The sequence below is a fragment of the Microcaecilia unicolor genome, chromosome 2 (assembly GCF_901765095.1).
Source record: "Microcaecilia unicolor chromosome 2, aMicUni1.1, whole genome shotgun sequence".
Lineage (NCBI taxonomy): Eukaryota > Metazoa > Chordata > Amphibia > Gymnophiona > Siphonopidae > Microcaecilia > Microcaecilia unicolor.
Genome location: NC_044032.1, coordinates 493,414,413 through 493,438,181, shown reverse-complemented (window position 1 = coordinate 493,438,181; position 23,769 = coordinate 493,414,413). Strand labels below are relative to the sequence as shown.

Here is a 23,769-nt window from a genome sequence, read left to right as displayed (position 1 = left end):
TACTGTAATGTGGTTTACACTGGGCTTCCTGTGCTAGCTCTCAAGAAACTTCAAACCATCCAGAACACAGCCCATGCTCAACGTTTTGATCAAATATCACCACTCCTCAAGCAGCACCACTGCCTTCCTATCAAGTACCATATAATCTATAAGATCCTTACCCTGATGTTTAAGACTCTCCACCTGGGTACTCCCCTTTACCTTGCTACTCTTATTATGCCCTTTAATCCCATCCAGACCCTTTGGTCTTCTCTGGGACAGCAACGTCACTCAGCTTTCTTTGTTTTGGCTCCCACCCTTTGGAATGCCCTCTCTTCAGAGGTTTGTTCCAAGCTTGCTTACCTTCGGTTTTGAGCACTTTCGAAGGCTCATTTGTTTGGCAAGCATTCTCTTCCCTGCCTAAGCCTTTGTTGGCGGTGTGCAATTCTCATTTGGATTCAGACTTGGTAGTGATGGCTTTTAATTTTAAGGTTTTTTTTTTTTCCTTTTATCTATCTCTCCTCTGTCCTATTTGTTATTGTAGTTAATTTCAATTTCTTATTTATTGTGAACCGCTTTGACTCTCGTCTGAAAGGCGGTATATAAGTTCTCAATTAACATAAACTTAATTATTTTACATGGCTTCTTTTGTTTTTTGTTTTTGTTTTGTTTTTTGCATAATAGAGAGCCCATTAAGGGGATAATTCTATAAGGAGCTACATAGTCAAGCAACAAGTACACATGTAAATGTTAGTACTCTAGTCGTTTATACGCATATACGAACACATATGCATATAAATAATAATCTGGCTATACACTAGTCTATAAGTATGCATATATCGTTCATAGCAGGAACTTTGCAGATGGGTGTACATATAGGCAGAGTTTGGGTAGAATGTGGGTAGGGTGCACATTTAGAATGCTATAAGTTATGCACATGTCTTCCAAATCTAGGTACAATCTTTTCCACCAGCTCTATACCCAGTTATACTAATATCATATCACCAACCTTTCTTTATGGAATAGGCTCCATAGATGTCCTCTAGGTGCCTAAAAATAGGCACCCCTTTATAAAATTGCTCTCCACATGGATATTTCTCTTTAAACGTTGTGGGTAGCTTGCTTCTTCCCAGAGATGATAAAAACAGTTCTAAGGTACCCACATCCTCTGTATGGTGGAGGAGAGTATAAGTTTTGACCACAGATACCTAAAAACCATCTCTCACATCTCAGGATCACCCTCAGCCCCACCGTTCAAGGACGAGCTACAGTACATTCGACCCCTAAGAATCCTAACTCTGGATCCTATGCTACAGTCACCACATACCATTCTTGCTCTCTGAGGGCCAATTCAAATTTTTCCCCAAATGAAGGGCATATAACTCCCCAAAGTCTAATCTTCAAATCTTTTAAGACAATCTAAAAATGGTAGGCCCCACATGTTATTTGCAGACCTTTATTTTTACACATCAATACCTCTTTCCCTTGCTACTATTTCATTTAGAAACAGTGGTGTAGCTACAGGTGGGCCTGGGTGGGCTCAGACCCACCCTGTCTGGTAGCCAATGAGGTCCTTAAAACAGTTTAGCAGTGAGCACCTTGCTTCTCTGTCTCCCTCTCCTCTATCACCAGAACTAGCATCTGCCCCTCCTATACCAAAGACCAGCGGCTCCCCCCCCCCCCCCCCCCCTCTCTCTGAATACTCTCCTCTCTCTTCCTCAGAACCATCACTGGTGGCAGCAGTGATTCATATCCATTCCCTGCGCTGGCCCCACAGGCTTCCCTCTGTCACATTCTGCTCTTTCTGACAGCACTTCCTGGTGGGTCGTGGCATAGCCAGATATGAATTGCTGTTGTCATTGGCAACAGTTCTGAGGTAGAGACAGGGGAGCAGATGCCAGGCCATGGGCGGGGAAGGATATAAGACAAAGGGGGGTAGGTTTTGAAAGGGCCTACCCATGTTAGGTCTGGGCCCACCCAAAGTGGCAGGTCTGACTACACCACTACTTAGAAAATATGTATTAAGAATATGTGCTGTATGTACTCAGCTTAAATTTTACAAAACCAATTTTGATGGCTTAATTAATTGTTGTAATTATTTGTCCTTTTGAATTGTAAAAATCCTGCACTATTATAGCTGTGACTTGAGAAAACCTATATGCTTAGTTCTGATGTCACAAGATCACCTAGAATCAGTTAAAATGTGCTAAATCCACTGGCAAAAACAAAGAAGCACACAAGGGCCTTCAAGACTGGGACACTCCACTGGCGGCAATATTCAGCCAGCAGCGGTCAGTATTTCTTTAAACGCAGGCCACTGCTGGCTAAATTAGAACTGGATATTCAATTCTGGACCCTATCCAGACAGTGGCACTGAACATCTGAGGTTTGGCAGTGCCAGAAGCTGTCCAGGTGTGGCCAGTGGCGTTTCTAGGGGGGCTGGCACCCGGGGCGGATCGCCGATTCGCCCCGCCCCCCGGGTGCAGCACCCCCCCAATGCAGCGCGGACCCCCCCCCCCGGTGAAAAGACACCCCCGCGAAGGACCCCCCCCCCCCCCCGCCGGGTGCACGCTGCCGGGGGGGGGAGTGCCGCGCGCGCCTGTCCTCCGTTGTTCCATGCTTCTTCTCTGCCCCGGAACAGGAAGTAACCTGTTCCGGGGCAGAGAAGAAGCATGGAACAACAGAGGGCAGGCACGCGTGGCACCCCCCCGGCGGCGTGCACCCGGGGCGGACCGCCCCCACCGCCCCCCTCTAGGAACACCACTGGGTGTGGCCAATATTCAGTGCCATACCTGTATAGATAACCAAGCATAGCTATGACTGCTTTATATGTAGTCCAACATGTCCGGATAGCTATTTGGGCACTCAGACGTATCAGGAAATGTTTGTCACAAGACAAATTTATGCTTGTAGTTCAAGCTTTAATTTTAGCTAAGTTGGATTACTGTAATATAATCTATTTGGGCTGTACAAGAAAAGTATTGCGATAGCTGCAAACCATACAAAACACTGCGATACGGTTAATATGTTCTTTAAAAAAAAATTGATAGTGTTTCATCCTATTATGTTTGACTTCATTGGCCACCAATAGAAGGCAGAATAATTTTGAAACTGTGCTGTTTTGTTTATAAAATAGTACAAGGATATACATAGCCTGCTTATATGTTTTCTCTGGTTAAAGTGCTAGGTTTAGGAATTAATACTCGCAATACTTTAAGGTTATCATGTCCAATATTTAAGAGTTCGTGGTCAAAATGTATTTTTTCCCGTCTAAACATCGGAATGCTTTGTCAACATCAATTATATGTCTAGCTTATTACCCTTTATATAGATTGGTTAAGGCCATTTTATTACGGGAAATTTGCTCTTACATGATAATTTGTTGTTTTTAAAATTTTAGTATTATTTTATTGCCGTTGTAATTCCTAGGTTATGTTTACTGATTTATGGCCCCTTTTACAAAGCTGCGGTAAAAGGGACCCCGTGATAGCGTCAGCACGTGGATTCGCCACGCGCCAAGGCCCCCTTTTACCACAGCATGTAAAAGGATTTTTTTTAAAAAAAGGAAATGACCATGCAATATGTGAACCACTTGCCACACAGCCATTTTCCAGGGTAGCCATTACCGCCACCTATTTAGGAGGCAGTAGGGGCTCCTGCGCTAACCCAGTGGTAACCGAGCAGCATGCAGGGCTGCCCGATTACCTCCAGGTAAGTCCTCAGCACTAACAAAATTAATGTATTTTTTCAACACCAGAAATAGCACGTGTTGGGGGCAGGCACTACCACCAGGCTCCTGCGTAGCCCCGCGGTAGTGTCGGATTGGTTTGTGGCAAAACGGCAGTACAGGTACCACCACTTTGTAAAAGGGGCCCCTAATTTGGCCGTGATCCGCTTCGAACCAATATTGCTGTGAGCGGAATGTAAATTCTTGGTAATGTAATGTGATGAATAATTCCTGGCTCCGCCCCCAACTCTGCTCCCAGACTGCCTCAGCACTAATCAGAGAGTACCGCAACAGTCAGAACAGATAACCGGACAGTGCTGCTGAATATCTGCTGCTTGGCGGGTCAGTACAATTTTACAAGGCAGGAGCCCCTCTGGCCAGGTTAAACTGCTTTGAATATCGACCGCATTAGTATTTTGCATCCATGCACTTATATACATTGTAAATAAAACTGAGAAGGGACTTTTGCCTGACTGTTTATAGAAAATGCATGCCACTCTCTGTTCTTCAGAGTGTTTCTGTTTCTTTGAATACTTTATGGTAGTAATTGTGAATGAGGAAATGGAGGAAATAAAGGGAGTTTCTGAAGTTATCAGTGCAACCACTTCAGCACGTCCAAATCTGGTGCTGAAATAATACAGAAAGGGTAACATCTCTGTGGCTTGGCTACAGGTTTCAGGTCCCTGTTTTCAGGAAGAAGGTCATTCACTACTTCCCAGAAGGGGGAGCTCCAGGAGGATACAGCATGAGATGGCACAGCCTGATAACACTGTTTATTTTATCATCAGGGTATAAAATGTATTCCACAAAGGTTAAGCACAGGATTCAGTCATGAAAGAAAGAAAGAGACACAGGGGCCTAACATGCCTCTTTTTGATGAACCTAACATGCCTTTTTTGTTGAATATTCTCCCTTTTCTCACCATCTCACATTTATCTCCCTCTCTATAAACCACGCTCCTCCATCTCTCTCACCCCTCTTTCCTCCTCCTCCTCCTTCCCTCTCTACTTGTACCCCTTCTCTTCCTTCCCTTTCCCTTCTCATTCTCTGCTCTCTCTCTCTCTCTCTCTCTCTCTCTCTCTCTCTCTCTGCTCTTCCCTTGTCCCTCATCTTGTCCCAGCTGTGCAAAATGCATTACAAGCCACTCAAGCCTGGCACTAGGAATTAAACAATATGACCCCCCCCTGGGTGTAGCACTAAGGAAAAAGAGCCTTCAATTGTTAGTGCCGGGAATTGCAATATGAACCAGTTGTGCTGCTGTGTAAAATAGAATTTATAACTATATATGATTAATAGAAAGAACCATCTTAAACATGGGATGGCTATTTTGTATTGAAAAGTTGCAACCTGCCATTCTTCCATCCCGGATGGACCATCCGTAATACCAATTTTAATTCAGATTTGCACTGCAATTTTTGACAATTATAGTACACACCCAACCTATTAATTACACTGGGCTCTGGCCTTTTCTTTTTCCAGGAAAAGCTTCATTATAGCAAGGGTTTGGACAGAACAGTTTCCATGCACATCTCTATCACATGCATGGGAATATATAACCTGCCTGTAATTAAAATAATACCCATCTATTACATGAAATCTATCCCACTTTGGGATGGTGTGATTATGATTCATTCTCTTTCAAGTCTAAATCTTTTAGTTGTCTAATTATAGTGATATACCCATTGTAACCGAGTGCTTTGTTTAGCAATCCGTTACTGCAACAGGAATCCCATTTGCCACTACAGGAATTCTACGCCTCAGGTTTTTTGTTTGTTTGTTTGCTTGTTTTTTTGTTTTTCAGCCTAAATGGGAAGTTGAACCTGACAAGTTTGACCAAGGTCCAAATGGTTTCTTGTCCCCAGTGAGGTTGGGTGGCGGGGCATTAGCTCACCATATTACAAAGCCGGGTTTCCCAAACCTGTCCTGTGGACCCCACAGCCAGTCACATTTTCAGGATATCCACAATGAATATCCATGAGATAAATTTGCATGCCCTGAGTCTCCAATGCATGCAAATTAAACTTCACTGGCTGTGGGATCCCCTGGACAAGTTTGGGAAGTTCTATTGTAAAGGTCAAAAGAACTCGAGAAAGGATCATTCTCAACTCACAGCTCAGTCTTTACATTTGATCTTAGCTAAAGGGCTGCAATTCCTCTTAGATCAGTTGTTGCACAGGTTCACTCTCTGATATACACAGGGAAGAGAAAGAACTGCAGGACAAAATCACTGCTTCAGGGCGACCAATATGTCTGAAATGAAACTAAACAAGTTTTGAGTTTTTTTGGATCTGATTTCATAACAGGGTGCTTATGCAAGAAGTCCAAAAAGTTTTCTGTGCCGTTTCTGGGATTTTTAATTTTACTCAGGCTTTTTATTTTTAAAAAATTTGATGTGGGGGCAATATTGTCGATAGCACGCATCATTACACGATAGTGTGCCTGTTCTTGAAAACAACATGAGATAGGATGGGAAATATCATTGGCATTCCCGTGTTGTTTATTGTTTATTACGGATTTACTATACTGCCTTATCTGATGTACAGAATAAGGCGGCGTACAGACTTTCAAACAAATGCACGTCCCTAGAGCTCAGTGAGCTAAAATAACTTCTGACTCAGTTTGATTAAAGCTGCAGCACCTCAGGATACATGAAAATAATTTTTGTTCTTGAAATGACTGCTCCTGCCACTGCTACATGAAAGGCTGTTATTATGTGGTTAACTTACACAGTTAACCAAACAGTTCAACACACCTCCTCTTTAGATAAATTGAATGACTGAGTTTAAAATGTTAAAATTTCTACCAGAGGACTTCTTTCTTTGCCCCTGTTCATCTACTTTCTGGTCTGCAGCAGACTCCCATCATAAAAGTGCTCCAAATAAGTGATTCTGAAGATTAAGCCCTACTACAGGTCAGAGAAGAGAAGCACAGGCAGCTCAGACTTCTCCAAGGAGAAGAAGGGCCTTCATCTCTATCTGGAATTGTTATTTGCAAAATGTTTTCCCATAAAGCAAGAAGTGCTGTATTAAATAGGTTCCCAAGCATTTCCTAAGACAAAAATCTGGTAAAAAGGTTACTTTGGGTTTCTCTGCCTGGGTGGGGTGGGGAGGGGGTTAGGAAAGTAGATGTTATCATTCCAATGATGACCTAGGGTCATAAGATTCCAGACCAGTGGCGTAGCAAGGGCGGGGCAGTGGGGGCGGTCCGCCCCGGGTGTCAACGGGTGGGGGGGTGCTCCATCCACCCCCCCCCCCCCCGGCACAGTACATCTCACTCCTCCCGACAGTCCCCACCTGCCTACCAGCTGAGCTCCGGCCGGCACCTCTAATCTGCAGCGCTGCTGACTTGAAATGAAGAAAACCGTCTCGTTGTTGGCCCTTCACTACTGAGTCCCGCCCTCTGATATAACTTCCTATTTCCTCGAGGGCGGGACTCAGTGAGTGAAGGGCTAACGACGGGACGATTTTCTTCATTTAAAGTCAGCAGCGCTGCAGATTGGAGGTGCCGGCCGGAGCTCAGCTAGTAGGCAGGTGGGGACTGTCGGGGGGAGTGAGAGGCGCTGCGCCGGGGGGGTTAGGGTCCACACCGGGGGGGGGGGGTGCTGATGCCAGGGGGGGTGCCTTTCCACACCAGGGGGGGGCACCATGTTGCACTGCACCTGGGGAGGGTGCGCGCAGCGGCGATCCGCCCCTGGTGTCAGCCAAGCACGGAACGCCACTGGTCCAGACAATGGGTCATCTCTGTTGTAGCTTAAAGTAATGGTTATAGTAGGGTGAGAATGGGGTGTGATTCAGTAAGGCAGATCTAAATGGTGTAATTTTATATGTTTATCATTCTGTATCAGTTTGATATCTTAAACTTAGTATTGTTTGTTGTTTAGTTTTTTGATCCAGCTAAAGATTTATAATCTTCACAATCTTGAAATATGTTGAATATGAAGGGTGAGGTAGGAGCTAGGGAGTTTGGGTTAGACGTGAAAAATTGTAAAATATTGAACAACACGTGTTTATTGTTTATCTTTCATCGTTTATTTATTTACTATACAGTTACTTATTGCATTGGCAAAGCAGAACGGTTTACATTGTAAATATATACATTTAGAACACGGACATACAAACTAAGAAATCCATTTCTGTTTGAATTCTTGTACTTTACTTCCTTGTTCAATAAAAATTGTTTAAATCTTACATGTCAGAGAAGAGGACCTACCCATAGCCAATCCTCCAAAAAGACTTCCATAACTTTCCTAACTAAATGTATTTTTCATCTGAGGAGCATGTGCACAGCCCTGTACTAACAGAAGAACAGTACTTATCTGTAGTTACTATGGTAGTGTTTGATTTTACTTATTTATTAAGATATATTTATCGCCTTTGATTTATTAATTTGATATACTGCTTAGTACAAGGTTTTAAAGCAGTTTACAGTAGTAAGCATTTAAAAACATAGCAGCATCAGTACAAAAAAAAAGTACAAAAGGGGGAAAAAAAAGTTTAAAACTACCAAAAGTGCTCTAAAAAGGCCAGGTCTTTAAAGCTTCATGAAAGCCAACATAGCTGATAATGCTACCAATTTCAGCTGGCAGAGAGTTACACAAGCAGTCCTCAAAAAGCAGAAGATACGTCTTCTAGTGGTGAACAAACTTTATTCCTGCCAGTCAGTAACATACAACACCTGACGTGGTCACGTTTCGCCTCCCAGAGGCTTCAACTATTAGGGTCCTACAGGGCATCCGTGGTAAGTTGATTCTTCAAAAACAGACAAAACAGGTAAATCACCATCAGAATGTTCTCGCTATCACCACTCTTCACCAGGAAGCCGAGGCAGAGCAGCCTTGTGGGACCCTAATATTTGAAGCCCCTGACGCAGCATCGAGGAGGTGAAACGTGACTACGTCGGGCATTGTATGTTACTGACTGACTGGAATAAAGTTTGTTCAACACTACAAGACATGTCTTCTGCTTCTTGTGGACTTCTTGATATTCTCTGCCAATTTTTGTTTCACTTTTCCAGAGAGATACACAAGAAAGGTCCCATATAGCAAAAAGTTCTGTTCCTTCCTAGTTGAAGTCAGTTTAACTGAACTGAGTGAAGGAAATTGAAGCAAGCAACACTGGTGAGAGTGCTGTGAATGCTGACTCACTTGTTTGCATAGAACATCAGAAAGATATTTGGGAATATCCATGCAAAAAGTCTTATAAACAAAGTACAACAGCTTGAAAGTTATCCTTGCAGAAATTGGCAGCCAATGTAGATCGATTAAAATTGGGGAAATATAATCAAACCTTCCTCTCCCCCGCTACTAAGCTAAGTGCACTGCTGTGTTTTGTACCAATTGAAGTCTCTTCAATATGACCTTAGCAAGTACTTAAAACAACAAATTGCAATAGTCCAGTCTACCAGTAACTAGAGTATGTATAATCTTTATCAAATAAGATTTACTGAGAAAAGGTTTTAACTGATGAGTCATCTGCACCGGGAAATAACAAGATCTCACGACATTTCCAAGTTGCAAATTGACTCTCAGTGGGTTATTACAATGAAAACCCAAAGTAATGATAACCTCCTTAAGCAGAAGTGGTCTACCTTGCAGTATTGGCTTAATGGTCAAAGGTTTGGATTTACGAGATAGCCACGTCAATCATCCAACATGATTAACCTACAATTAAGATCCAGCATGACACTGAACTGGTCATCCTTGATAAAGATGACCAACTGAATGTCATTAGCAAAAAAATAAAAGTTGAATCTCCAAATTTCTAATCAACTAGCCAATGATGCAAGGTACAAATTAAAAAGTAATGAGGTAAGATGAGATCCTTGAGGTACATTTCTAGTGTACCAAGGGTGAGGTGGTGGGGTCGGTCTGTCCTTGGTACAGGCAGCAAGGGGGCGCACTGAGCAGTCACATGGCTGTCGGCTCTGCCCATCCCTTGCCCCCTCTGACATCAACTTCCTGTTCCGGTGCAGAGGAAGGGCAGAGCTGAAAGCCGTGCGAATACTCAGCGCACTTCCTTGCTCAGAGGAGGGAGGGCGGGGGTCTTGCCTGAAGGAGGGGGTGCTCCACCCCGGGTGGCAACCAAGGTAGGTATGCCACTGAGGTATATCTCTCATAAGATGACATTTCTTGATTCCTACATACAAATTGCATGCGATTGGAAAGATAAGAATTGAACCAATCTAGAACAGTGGAATCAATTCACATTTTATGCATTTGATCTAGTAATCAAGAATGAGAAACAATATCAAAAGCAGAGCTCAAATCAAGCTATACCCAAACAGCATCAAAACCCTGATCTGCCTTTACTAATATATCATGTGCTATAGCTAACAAAAGAGATTCCGTACTATGGTGATGCCTGTCATTGTTGCCAACTCTGTGGGTACTGTGGGTGCTTGAGCACCCCCAATATTGAGAAAATTCCTTGTATGTATCCAGGGAGGGGTTATTTCCATTGGGCTTAGCACCCCCATTAATTTTGAAACGTTGGCTCCTATGATGCCTGTATCCCAATTGTTGACTATGCAAAACTTGATTTTTCGATGGAAAATGCACAAAGCAGATCGTTAGGAACGTAATTTATTAACATGATTCAAATAAAAATATACACACATTCCACAAAGTCAGACAACTGTAGCCTTCTGTTCCTTTGGGCTTCATTTGGAACTGGCTACTGCAGAGCTTCCAAGTTACTCAACTCCAGGAGGGGGATTTTAGGCCACCCCTGGATTTCTGAAAACCTCATCCAAATGTATTATGGGTCTTGTAGCACTAATTTCAAAGGGACAGAATCAGGAACTACAAATCCCACGCTGATTTGGGACGTAAACCAGGAACGGCTAAAAGGTCTCTCTCCTGGAACTGGATAACTTGGCAGCTCTGCTTCTGTTGGGCAATGATGCTATAATCCTTCATTAGCCTTCTCTAGTTTATATCTCATCATAACTCACTTAGGTCAGTTATCAAAGTGGGGGTTCACAGCCAGGGACCAGAACCCATGGCTCCTTTGGAAATTCTACAATCATGGGCTCCAGATTCGGCAATCAAATGTTACTACTGTGCAGTGACTGATTCCCTCCCTCCCAGATGCTGTGAATGCTGCCCCTGCCCCATCTCCAAGCCTTGGGAGAGGAAGTCTGGGATCACAGCTGGGCCTTGAACAAAAATGCTAATAGTGAATGAAAATGGTAAGATTTCGTAGTGAATTAAGATTGTACTCATAGCCTCCGGTTTCCTGTAACAACACAGAAGTAGATTGTGCATCAAGAAATAGCAAACTCCGCAGCAAATTTGTTGACATTCTGCTACAATTGTGTAGCACATTTGCATAAATCCAAATATATATACAGGTTTATAGGACTGCAAGAAAAGCAGTCCTAACTATGCCTGCTTAGCTATGTGGGTGCCAGAATTGAATATCGACTGGCACCCACATAATTTCCAGGTAGCTGATCCAATGACTCCCCCTTTCCAGCCCTCCTACATTCCTTCACAGTCATCATCAACCCCCTCCCCTCCATTCTGATCATCCCCATGGCCATTCCCCTTGTGTCCAATCATTCCATCTTTCCAATTCCCCTCACTCAAATCCCCCCCACCCCACCCTACCAAGCTTCCGATCCCCATCATGCCCACCTCCTAATCCTCAAAACCACCCATAAATGTGAACACACCCCATCCTTTACCCAACTGGAAGCCTTGCCCACAACCCAGAACCCACCCCCCACCCTCTGCACCCCCATCCCCAGACCTCCCCATCACTCTCTTTCAATCTAGGGTCTTACCCTGGGGAGATCACTGGTGGCTAACGGGACAGAGCTGGAGCAGTCTGCTCTCTGGCAATCAAAATGGATAGCTGAATATCGGCCAAGACCCACATAACGTTTTGACTTCACATGCAACTTTCTTTAAATTATCTCCCTTATTTTCTATCTAACTCCTGTTACTCTGTTTTATCTATCTATATGTTCCACCTCTGCTTACAGCCTATGATGTCTATTAAGATGTTTTATTGTGTATTGTGTTAACCTTGTGCGTAGCATACTATGCCATAATATGTACTGATCATTTGAATATTTTTTCTGCTGAAATAACTTATTGGTTATGTCTAAATTGTTCTTGTTATACATCACCTTGGTTGAATTTCTTCAAAAAGGCAATAAAAATAAATAAATCCTACTAAATCATCATGGACTCTAAACTAAAACTAAACAAAGAAAAAACACACTGTCTCATCCTCTCATCCTCACACAGCGCGGATAACCCCACTATTATCAACACCCCAGATTACACCTTCCCTATCTCAGACAGCCTGAAAATCCTCGGCGTTACAATGGACCGCAACTTCACACTAGAGAGCCAAGTGACATCCACAACAAAGAAAATGTTCCGCTCAATGTGGAAACTCAAACGCGTGAAACAATTCTTCCCGAGGGGAACATTTCGCAACCTGATACAATCAATGGTCCTAAGCCATGCAGACTACTGCAATGGAATTTATGCGGGTTGCAAAGAACAAACCTTAAATGAACTCCAGACCGCTCAAAACACGGCAGCTAGGCTTATCTTCGGAAAAAAGCGATTTGAAAGTGCAAACCCCCTTCGCGAAAAACTACACTGGCTCCCAATCAAAGAACGCATTGCTTTCAAAATCTGCAATATGGTTCACAAAATTATCTACGGTGAAGCTCCGGGATACATGACAGACTTGATCAACCTACCAACTAAAAACACATCCAAATCAACACAAACATATCTAAATCTGCACTACCCAAGCTGCAAAGGATTCAAATACAAATCAACTTACGTGTCCAGTTTTTCCTACATAAGCACACAACTGTGTAACGCATTACCAAAAGACTTGAAAACAATGAACGACCACCTAAACTTCCGGAAAACACTAAAAACTAACCTGTTTAAAAAGGCATACCCTACCAATCCAACATAAATGCCTGATCTTTGCAACACAACAAAACTAAAGAACGTAATGGACATAACACAACTCTTCCGTTGTATGATTCCCTAGTGTGGCTGTGCCACATGAACTTTATCTTACCACAACATCACTTTGTATTTGTTTACACCGGAGTCTGTAACGCCTCTCCGGTACTATGTAAGCCACGTTGAGCCTACAAATAGGTGGGAAAATGTGGGATATAAATGTAACAAATAAAATAAATAAATAAATAAGCAAGCAAGCTCTGGCAGCAAACTCTTGGCTAGACAGACCCAGAGATTCATGCCGGTGCCTGGACATGGCCCAGCACTGAATATCTAAGTCTAATTTTGCCTGCAGCGGTCAGTGCATTAAAAAAAACACTGCTCAGAGGGAAGGAGTCAATATGGCGGCAAGTTGAGTCTCCTGGGATCTAGTAGCTGAACTCCGTTTAAAAATTTTTCTTCTTTGCTGTATTTCTTTTCTTACCTCGAAGCTGCACAAATGGAAGGCTCGACGCCTCCCATACCTTCTGTGCTTCAACCCACGATCAACGAGTTTCTGACTCAGCATGGAGAGGGGGGAAGAAGCGTCGGCCAGACCCTTGCTGCCGACAGCATAGGTGAAAGTGCTGACCTGCTTGGGGGCAAGGTTCTCCTCAGCCATCGCGAGCACTCAACACCGGCACATGCAGCTGTGACCCCTGGATCTCTTGGAGTGTTCACTGTCTCAATAGGAGCTGTTGGACCATGCTCAGTTGAAAGTCTGAGCCCCTCCTTGAGCCAGGATAGATCGCATTCCGCTGCAGTGGAAGCCATGTGGGATTCCCCGGTGGAGAGGCCTTTTGTGCCATTAGTTCCTGCAGATGGGACTCTCAGTTCTTCATCGGAGGTGCATGCTGAGGATTCAGCTAGGAACGTGACAGCTCACTCTTCAGGAGAGGTAGGTCTTGTTGCTCTTTGGGGTCTTCTTACTAAACTGGACTCTACCATTGCCAATTGCTCATCGGATATTGCCTGTCTTAAACTATCCTGTGGTTCTTTGGCTCACAAGTTTGAGACTTTATAGATTGACCATCGTTTAACATTAGAAAATTTGGAAAAATCTGTGAAAGATAATACGGAGGTAGTGCAAACCTTGGTGAAGGATAAAATATTGATTCATCGTAAGCTGGAGCAATATGAAAATCAATTTAGACACCTGAATTTGCGGTTGCTTAATTTCCCAAAAGTTTTGGGTTTACAGCCCATGATCTGAAAGAGGTCCTCTCTTTGCCACAGGACTCCTTTCCCCAGTTAATAAGGTGTTTTATTTGCCAGCTGAAGTTCTGGGGGAAAATAATCAATCAGCTTTGGATATATTATCAGCTATTTTGGACTCTTACAAGAACAACTCTCAGACCGAGCCACTTCCCTTGCACAATTTGTGTTTGAGCAGGATTTAAATATGGTGATGCGTTTATATTTCTGCAATTCGCAAGATTTATTTTATTGTCAGAGAACATGGATTTTTCCTGATGTTGCACGGGTTTCACAGGAAAGAAGAAAAGCGTTCCTAAGAGACGGTGGTACTTGGTGCTACCTTTATGCTGCATTACCCTTGCAAATGCTTAATTAAGTACTTAGGTATTAGATATGTTTTCTTTGTCCCGAAAGAGCTACGCTCCTTTTTGGATTTAAGGAAGCTCTCACCAGGATGACTTCCCTGGTTTTTTTTTTTCTTCTGCTGTCTCCAAGTGTACTTAATTGTACCCCATTAAGACATCATGCCAATGCCTTTTCTTTGTATTGGACGATAGTTATTACATTGTAAGCTTGTTCCACCCTTTTTCTTTGTCCTCTTCCTCTAGATGATTTGTGATCTACTGTTATCACCAGATGTTTGGGATTGTTTCAATTTAAAAAGTTTGGTTTTTTCCTGTATTTAACTGTAACAAGGATGGTGATTGTATTTTCATGAAGAAATGGTTGCTTGTAAATTATGTTGAAATTAATAAAAATCAAGTAAAAAAAATAAAACACTGTACTGTCCTGTAGCTCCTGCCCAACCTGCTAGTTGACCAGCCCTCTAAGGGTTCCACCTGCCCCTCTCATGTCCATGCCTATCGTCGATACCTCATTTGACAGAGTGGCCATGGACTTTGTGGGCTCAGTCGAGTGAACCACATGGGGCAACAAATATATCCCAGGCTTTGTCTCCCAAGGTTTAGAGATGGGGAGAGGCAGCATTCACAGCTCCTGGGAGGGAGGGAATCAGTCACTGTACAGTAGTGACATAGTGACATTTGGTGGCAGAATTTGGACCCATGATTGCAGAGTTCTCAAAGGAGCCCTGGTATGTGGTCCCTGGCTGGGGACTTTCACTTCAGTAAGTGGCCACAGTGAATTGTGAGGGCCTGAGGGGATATGAAATAGAGAAGGCATATGGTACCATAGCCCAACAGAAACCAGTTCCAGTTGAGCTGGAAGCCCAAAGGAGCAGAAGGCAACTTCTGGGGAAAAACAAAACAAACAAAAAAAAAACACTAATGCAGGATTTGCAGGGTGGGGTAGTTTGCAGGATTACTTATTTGGGAATGGGGCAGTTGTGGGAGTAGTTGTTATGGGTGGGGACAGTTTGTGGAGCAATGGGACAGTGGCGTTGGGGTCATTTTTGAGATTGTGGTCAATTTGTGGTGTGGTACAGCTATTGCAGGGGGTAGTTTGGGGGTACAGTAGTTTGTGGGGTGGTAGTGCTGTTCCGTGGCGGCAGTCTGTGATGGGGTAAGGCAATTGCAGAAGATTGTTTTGGAGGTTAGGGCATTTTGAGGAGGGTAGTGCAATTGGCGTATTTATGGAGGTGGGGCAGTTTTCAAAGTGGTGGGACAGTTCCAGGGGAATAATTTCTGGGGGTGGGCAGCTTGAGGGTGATTGGACAGTTGCAAGGGGTAATTTTAGGGGGTGGGGTATTTTGATAGGTGTTGGGCAGGGTAATTCTGGGTGGTAGGGATAGTTTGGGAGGCTTACGAGAGTAGGGAGCGGATAGAGGCAACTTGAAAGGAGTAATTCCCTAATGGCTATGTTTCACTGTATGTAAATTTCAATGCTTCAGAAACCGTTTTTTTAAGGGGGAAAGGGGGGGATGCTCAGTAAATCAGGTCCAAAATGTAGTTAAATCAAACTTTTAATTCAGTCAACAACTGCTATTATTTACTTACCATTTCCTTTTTGAAAATATATTTGATATGCAAGAATAGTGCATTCTTCCTCTGTACCGAAAGGGAAATGCACATGGCCTTCCATCTTCTGTGAACCCTACAAACAAAAGTATAGAAAGGATGAATTCAGGTGGTTGTACATGTATTTACTGAACTTGGGCATAGGGAAGAGATGTAGTCTAATGGTACAAGAACTGATCTGCAGATAAACAAAATAAATAAACTATAATGAAGTAAACCTTTATTCACCCTATTCCTTAGCACTATCTATTTCATGCACTTTTAATTACAGTCAGCTTAATCTGCAATAGCAAGATTATTTTAAGTATTTAAAGGTAGAAGTGATCAATGGGGTCTACTCTTAAGATGTGTTATTTTACCACTAACTCGTGCTACTTTAGCCCAGGTCCCATTTTAAGCGACCAAATAGGACCACATAAAAAGCAGTCCTATTTTTGGTCACTTAGCTACTGTATGAATATCAGCCAGCACCTACATAGCTTTCAGTTGGGCTGAAGCTCATCGTTTCCCCTCTCACTCCCCTGAAGCAGCTCTGAACTCCCTCTCACCTCAGTGAAGTGGCTCTGATCTCTCCTATCCCCTGAAGTTGCTCCAATACCTCTGACCCCCCCCCCCCCCAACACATACACACTCCAGAAGGTCCCATTGGAACTACTTACAGTCCCTGGTAGTCTAGTGATCCTTGGAGAAAGAACCACCCCACTTGCTCCAGCTTCTCTTGGTTCCTCCTTGAAAGGCTTCCATGTCCTCTAACAATAGTTGCTTCGGGAGAGGGGGCAGGAGCCACTTCAGGAGGCAGAAGGGGGGGGGGGGGTTGGAGCCAGATTATGTGGATGAAATTTATGGGGTCCCAGATGATTTTCAGCTGGGATGCATATAAGGCCCTTAAAGGAAACGGCCCAGAGTACTTGAAGAACAGGATCTCCGTCTACACACCTTCAAGGTCACTAAGGTTCTCCCAAGGAGTTTCCCTAACCACACCCTCTCCAAAGGACATCACACAATGTGATACCCATAAGCGAGCCTTCTCCAGAGTAGCCCCCATGCTCTGGAATGCACTCCCTGAAAGGCTCCACTTTACACAAGACTATCTCTACTTCAGGAAGCATGTGAAAGCTTGGATCTTCAACCTGGCCTTTAACCGAAGAAGTAAATGACACTGGCTACACATATTATAGCAGAACATGTTTATCCACTCCTATCCTAGCTAAGATAATGTTCAAGCACCTTTCTGACGTCATTTGCAACACTCTTTAAACTAGTCCCTTATTTTCTTACTTGTGTTAATCTATCTTATCTAGCTATACAATCCATCTTTGCTTATACCCTATGTTGTCTACTAAAATGTTTTATTGCATATTGTGTTGACATTGTAATGTAGCATACTATTTCATACTTTGTATTGTTATTTGAATATGTTTACTGCTGTAATTGTCTGTTGCTTATAGTTGACTTATTCTTGAGTGAATTCCTTCAAAAAGGCGGTAAATAAATCTTAATAAATAAATATAAATATTGTATGTGAGTCCAAGCTGAATATTGGCCTGGAAGTGCATAAGTCTTGCAGTCCAGTCAGGCTAGGTATTTAATGCCAGTACCTGTAGATTGCCCAGCATTGCTTTCGGCACCTAACCTTTATACCTTTCAGGAAATCTAGACTGCCCCTATTTGACTGCCCCTATTTGACTGACTGTACATTTGTCCTTTAGATTGTAAGCTCCTTGAGCAGGGACTGTCCTTCTATGTTAAATTGTACAGCGCTGCTTAACCCTAGTAGCGCTTTAGAAATGTCAAGTAGTAGTAGTAGTAGTAATATCTGGGGTTAATTTAGCTAGTGACGGTCTGCATTTAAACAACACTGATTGCTGTCGGCTGAGTATTAACCGGTATGTTTATTCAGAAGCCAGAAAAGAGCTTAGGATATAGTTTTGTGGGTCACTGTTCAAACACTACGGTCAATATTTTTTGTTTCGCTGACCATAGTGTTTAAATATATTTTTACTAAGCCACGTAGGTGCCTACGCGCGCACAACGTGCGCCATATTGGAGTTACTGCCCGGTTACTGCATGGCCCTTGTGTTAATTTCAATTTTGGTGCGCGTCTGAAATATATGTTTTATTTTCTGATGTGCCACAGCTACACACGTCAAGTGGAATTTGATGGGCATAGACCATTACCGCCTGGTTACCGTATGACACCTTACCGCTAGGTCAATGGCTTGTGCTAAAGTCTCAGACCCAGAAAGGACATGCGGCAACTTTCATTTTGCCGCACGTGCATTTTCGGCAAAAATTTTAAAAAGGCATTTTTTTCTAGGAGTGCTAAAAAATAATTCTGCGTGTGCCCAAAACACACGTCTACACTACCATAGGACATTTTTCAGCGTACCTTAGTAAAAGGACCCCTAACTTGATAATGAGTAGTACTGGATTCTACAGATAATTATAATATTCAGCCACTATCCATATAGGTACACCATTTAAGGCAGCCTTTTTGCTGCCCTAAATAAAACCACTCAGTTGAATATCACTGGCTTTCTGTAGAACTAGGCAAAATGCTTGCACTCTACCTCACTCAGCATGAGTTAGTGGTAAAATAGCACATCTAACTGTAGCCCACATTAATAACTTCTACCTTTAAATAGGATTCAATTTAAGATTCTCTGTTTAGTTTTTAAAATACTTATGCAACAGGCATCAAAGATCTTGGCTGCAAAGCTTCACGTTTATCAGCCCACTCGATCGTTGAAATCAGACTGTCAATTGCTGCTTGATGTCCATCTCATCATGTTATAAAATCTGATTAATTTATGAACACGGTTTTTTATATTGCAGATCCTATATTTTAGACCAAGTTGCCTCTTAGAATGAAAAAGATTCAGGGTTTGAGAAAGTTTAAACAAGAACTCTGGGGCCCTTTTACTAAGCTACGTTAGCATCTATGCGTGCCCAACATGCGCCAAAATGGAGTTACCGCCCGCTACCAGCTGGCTGTTGCGGTAATTTCATTTTTGCCACGTGGCCAATAATTTTCTGCTGCGTGTATTGGACACTTGCCAATTGGCATTTGGCGCGCTTAGGTCATTACCAACCGGTTACCACGTGAGACTTTACCGCTAGGTCAATGGCTGGCGGTAAGGTCTCAGACCCATAATCGACGCACGGCAATTTTCATTTTGATGCACGTCCATTTTCGACAAAAATTTTAAAAGGCCTTTTATACAGGTGCGCTGAAAAATGATTTTGCGCGCACCCAAAACCCAGGCCTACACTACTGCAGGCCATTTTTCAGCGCACCTTAGTAAAAAAAAACCTCAATTTTTGTTTTTTTTTTGCAAGCATTCAGAGAGGGTAATGAATGACATCTCAGCTCCCTTTCAGGATATGTTTGGTTTTGATATGGTTTTATCAGGGCATTTTTTGAGGGGGTACTTGGAGGTACTGAGTACCAGCACCTTTTCCATTGTCTGCTAAAATTGACCCATGGTCCCCAAGTTTTAATGAACGAGCTCAGGCTCTACACACCAATTCTGCCTTGTTATAGATTCTGTGACTGGTTGCAGGGAGCCTGACTATTGTGGGGTGGGTCCCTCAGTGATCACCCCATCCCGAAGGGTGGCCTGGCATTTGAGTACCGGCACCTTTTTCGCTAGAAAAAATGCACTGGGTTTTATTAAGAAAGAATGTTTGTTAATATATTGTTAGTATGTTAGTTAGTCTAAGGTGATTTATGTGTGTTAGTGCTTCTTTTTCAAAGCCACGCCACCGATTCTTGGTGCGACAAATGAGAGGAAGCCCATTTAATTCCTATGGGCTTCCTCTCATTTGTCTCACGGCTTTGTAAAAGGAGCCCTTAATTTGTGATCCACTAAGAACTTTGAATTATGTGGAATAAAAACATTTTTTTCATTATTTTTATTAAATTACTAGTAAAAAAGGCCCGTTTCTGACACAAATGAAACGGGCGCTAGCAAGGTTTTCCTCGGGGTGTGTATGTTTGAGAGAGTGTGTGTGAGAGTGACTGTGTGAGAGAGAGAGTGAATGTGTGTGTGTGTGACAGAGAAAGAGTGAGTGTGGGTGTGAGTGTATCTGTGAGAGAGTGTATATGTGAGAATGAGAGTGTGTGCAAGTGCGTATGTGAGCCACAGTTAGTGTGAGAGAGTGTGCTTCACACAGATACAATGTGTGTGAGAGAGAGTGCTTGTGTGAAACAGATAGAGTGTGAGAGAGTATGTGTGCAATACACAGACTCTCTGTGAGAGCGAGAGTGTATGAGATCGAGAGAGTGTTTGAGAGTGACTGTGTGACACATAGAGAGTGAATGTGATACAGTGTGAGACATAGAGTGTGTGGTAGACAGTGTATGAGAGTGAGAGAGACACTGTGTGTGTGCCAGAGATACCTCCCCCCTCCCTCTGTGTGGTTGCAGGACCCCTCCCCCTCCCTATCTGGTTCCCCTCCCCCCTTCCTCTCAGGTCTCCCTCCCCCCCTGCTTTCAGGTCTCAGGACCCCCTCCCCCTCCGTCTCTGGTCTCAGGACCCCCTCCCCTCTGGTCTTAGGAACCCCTCCCCTCTGGCCTCAGGACCCCTTCCCCCTCTGTTGTCTCAGGCCCCACCCCTGCCGCCCTCACCGCCATGCCCCCCCCGAGGTCGCAGCCGCTTACCCCTTCACCCCCCCAGGGTGCCATTGCTCCTCCCCTCCACCCCCCCCCAAGGTCGCTGCAGCCACTGCTTCCCCTTCCACCCCCCCCCCCCAAGTTCGCCGTCGCTCCCCCCCCCCTCCGTCTGACGTCAGCTCAGCTGCCATTTCCGGCCACTGCTGCTTCTCCTGTCGAGCAGCAGCGGCTGGTACAAAAAGAAAAAAAACAAATTGAACCTGCAAAAATGCTTTTAAAAAGGAAACGGAGCACCGCAGGCAGCCATTGGCTGTCAGCTCTGCATCCGCTCCTCCTCTCACCTCTCACGTCACTGTCCCTGGAGTAGAACCCCGGAGGAGCGCAGCGACGTGAGAGGAGGAGCAGATGCAGTGCTGACAGCCAATGGCTGCCTGCGGTGCCCCGCTTCCTTTTTGAAAGCATTTTTGCAGGTTTAAGTTGTTGGGGTTTTTTTGTACCGGTCGCTGCTGCTCAACAGGAGAGGCAGTAGTGGCCGGAAATCGCAGCTGAGCTGATGTCGGACAGAGGGTGGGAGCGGCGGCGACCTGGGTGGGGGGATGGAGGGTGGAGCAGTTTCTGCGGTGACCTCGGGGGGGGGGTGGATGGGGGGAGCGGTGGCAACCTGGGGGGGGTGGAGGGGTGAGGGGTGGCGACCTCGGGGGGGCATGGCGAAGGGCTGAAAATGTGCCTCCAACATTCCAAACGTTGCTGTGTTTTGATTGGGCACTTTCGCTGCTGACGCACCCAGAAGTGGGAGGCGTCAACAGAAGCACGAATGCCTCAAGGCTTATGTCCATGCAGTCAGCTTCAGAATGTTGGAGGTGGATTTTATTATATAGGATATATATTATACAACTCATAGAGCAATAATACAAGAAATTGGAAATGCCACATAACAAAATATTCAAAGTTATTCATAACTGAAATATATTCAACACTTTTGTCCACTATACATTAGGTAAATTGGATCCAAAAAAGGAAAAATAATACTTAACATTATATCTAGGAAATAATTAATAGATTAATGCTACCCAGGTAGCCTACAACAAGATGTCTTACAGTGTACATCTGTGTCTAGACAGTAACATTAACCTCTTCTTTAGACTGCAAAAAGTCTTCTAACTGCTTGGGGTCAAAGAATTGAAATTGCTTAGACTGAAATAATATACGGCATATACAAGGAAAGGTACAAAATTTGCACCTAATGCCAAAGTCCTTGGGCGCAAAACCAAAAAGGCTTTATGCCTTTTCTGTGTTTCTCTAGAGAAATCTGGATAAATTCTTATTTTAGACCCCAAGAATAGAGAATCCAAATGACAAAAAGGAAAGTCTCAATACTGCATCTCGATCCGTCTCCAGAGCAAAGGAATCCACCACAGTAGTTCTCTGAGTAATTACCTCTAATGAGGATTTCAAGAAAGATGTGAGGTTCATAGCATCTCCTACTTGGGTTTGAGAAGTTCCAGGCAAAGATTTTACGTTACTTTGTAATACTGCGCCCAAGTTATAGGAGGCAGAGAATCCTCAACTATACCTAGTATTTCAACCAAGTATTTTTTAACCATCTCTATAGAAGTAATTAAAGGTGATCTAGGAAAATTTGTCAGCCTCAAATTAAGCCTCCTGGATTGATTTTCTAAGTATTCTAAATGGCGAAAGGTAAAGTTTCTTTCTTTAATTGAGACTTGTCCCACAGATTCTAATTTTTGAATTTTCTCATCTAAAAGTTTCAATTCAGAGGATTGTTGAGCAGTTGCCTGTGCCTGGATAATGGCTGCTTCAGACAATACCTTAATTTCACTAGTGTTTTTAGTTATCATTATGCCAAAACATTTCACAGGACCCCACAGTCATTCACAAAGGAAAAATGTTCAACATAATTGTTCACATGCTCATCTTCCAACGTGGTATATATCATTCAGTGTAAAATATGTAACGAAGGATACTATATTGGAGAAACAGGCCAGATGCTTAAGACAAGATTTAATTTACATAGACATAACATGAAGAATGCTGGTGCCAGCCGGGTTCCTACCCCTGTGGGGCAGCACTTTACCAGACCAGAACACTGTACCAGTGATTTCATAGTAACAATCCTGAAAGGTAACTTTAAAACAATACAAGAACGTAAGACCTTTGAAGTCAGAATGATTGAATATTTTGACACCCAACAGACAGGACTTAACAAAGATCTGGGTTTTCTAGCCCATTATAAACCATAAAGTTGTATTTCTCTGTTTATCTTCCTCTTCCCTCACCTACCCACACCCATCCTGTTAGACTATCAATGAAATTTTTTGATGCTCCCATGCATACCTCCTACCCACCCCCACCCTGTTAAACTGTCAATGAAATGCTTGGATGTTTCACTTATATATTCTGTCATCTTCCACATTTGCTTATTTCCGATCTGACGAAGAAGGGCAACCTTCGAAAGCTAATCAAGAAATGTATTAAGTTATGTCCAATAAAAAAGGTATCATCTTATTTTCTTTTCCATGTTTTATTTTGTTTGATTTCTATTGATTACCTCTAAAAGTGGACTAACACAGCTACCACACCTCTCTACTTATTTCTATTTACAACTTGCTCAGCAGTTGACAGTGATAATTTGCAGTCTGTCTGCTCTTTACTTAAAGACTCTATTGCAACCTTGCTATTGGGATGCCCACCTTCCCAGTTTTGGTGCTATCTTTTAAAGATACCTTGTTCCAAACCATGCGCTTGTGAGCAACTGTTGATGTTCCCCCAGTTTCTAGTTTAAAAGCTGCTCTATTTCCTTTTTAAATATTGATACCAGCAGCCTGGTTTCACCCTGGTTAAGGTACAGCCCATCTTTCCAGAAAAGGCTTCACCTTCCCCAGAATGTTGCCCAGATCCTAACAAATCTAAAACGTTCCTTCCTGCACCATCGCCTCATTCACACTTTGAGACTCCGGAGCTCTGCCTGTCTCTTGGGTTTTTCATGTGGAACAAGGAGGACTTCTGAAAATGCTACCATGGAGGTTCTTGAATTCCATGGATCTATGGACTGTCATATACTATTTTCAGTTCCATTTTGAGCCTTATTTTGGTTCTGGTCCTGGGTGGATTTCACTGTGGCCTACATTTTTTTCACATTGTATTATAATATCCAGTGTTATAGCCAAATGATTAAGACGTATGGAATTATGGATGAGTATGTTTTAGGCTGGAAAGGGTGTTCAAACGATAAATTGTTTGGTTTGAAGGGGTACAGGCTGAAAATGAATGGCAG

At 43.3% G+C, this 23,769-nt stretch overlaps 1 protein-coding gene across 1 annotated transcript in view; it reads right to left on the bottom strand.

Moving 5' to 3' along the window:
* The window catches only part of HGFAC (HGF activator), a 152,938-nt gene that overhangs the window by 103,143 nt on the left and 26,026 nt on the right, over positions 1–23,769 (bottom strand). Inside the window, exon 3 of the mRNA XM_030191140.1 lies at positions 15,839–15,935. Within this exon, the coding sequence (XP_030047000.1) occupies positions 15,839–15,935 (97 nt within the window). The remainder of the gene's footprint in view (positions 1–15,838; positions 15,936–23,769) is intronic.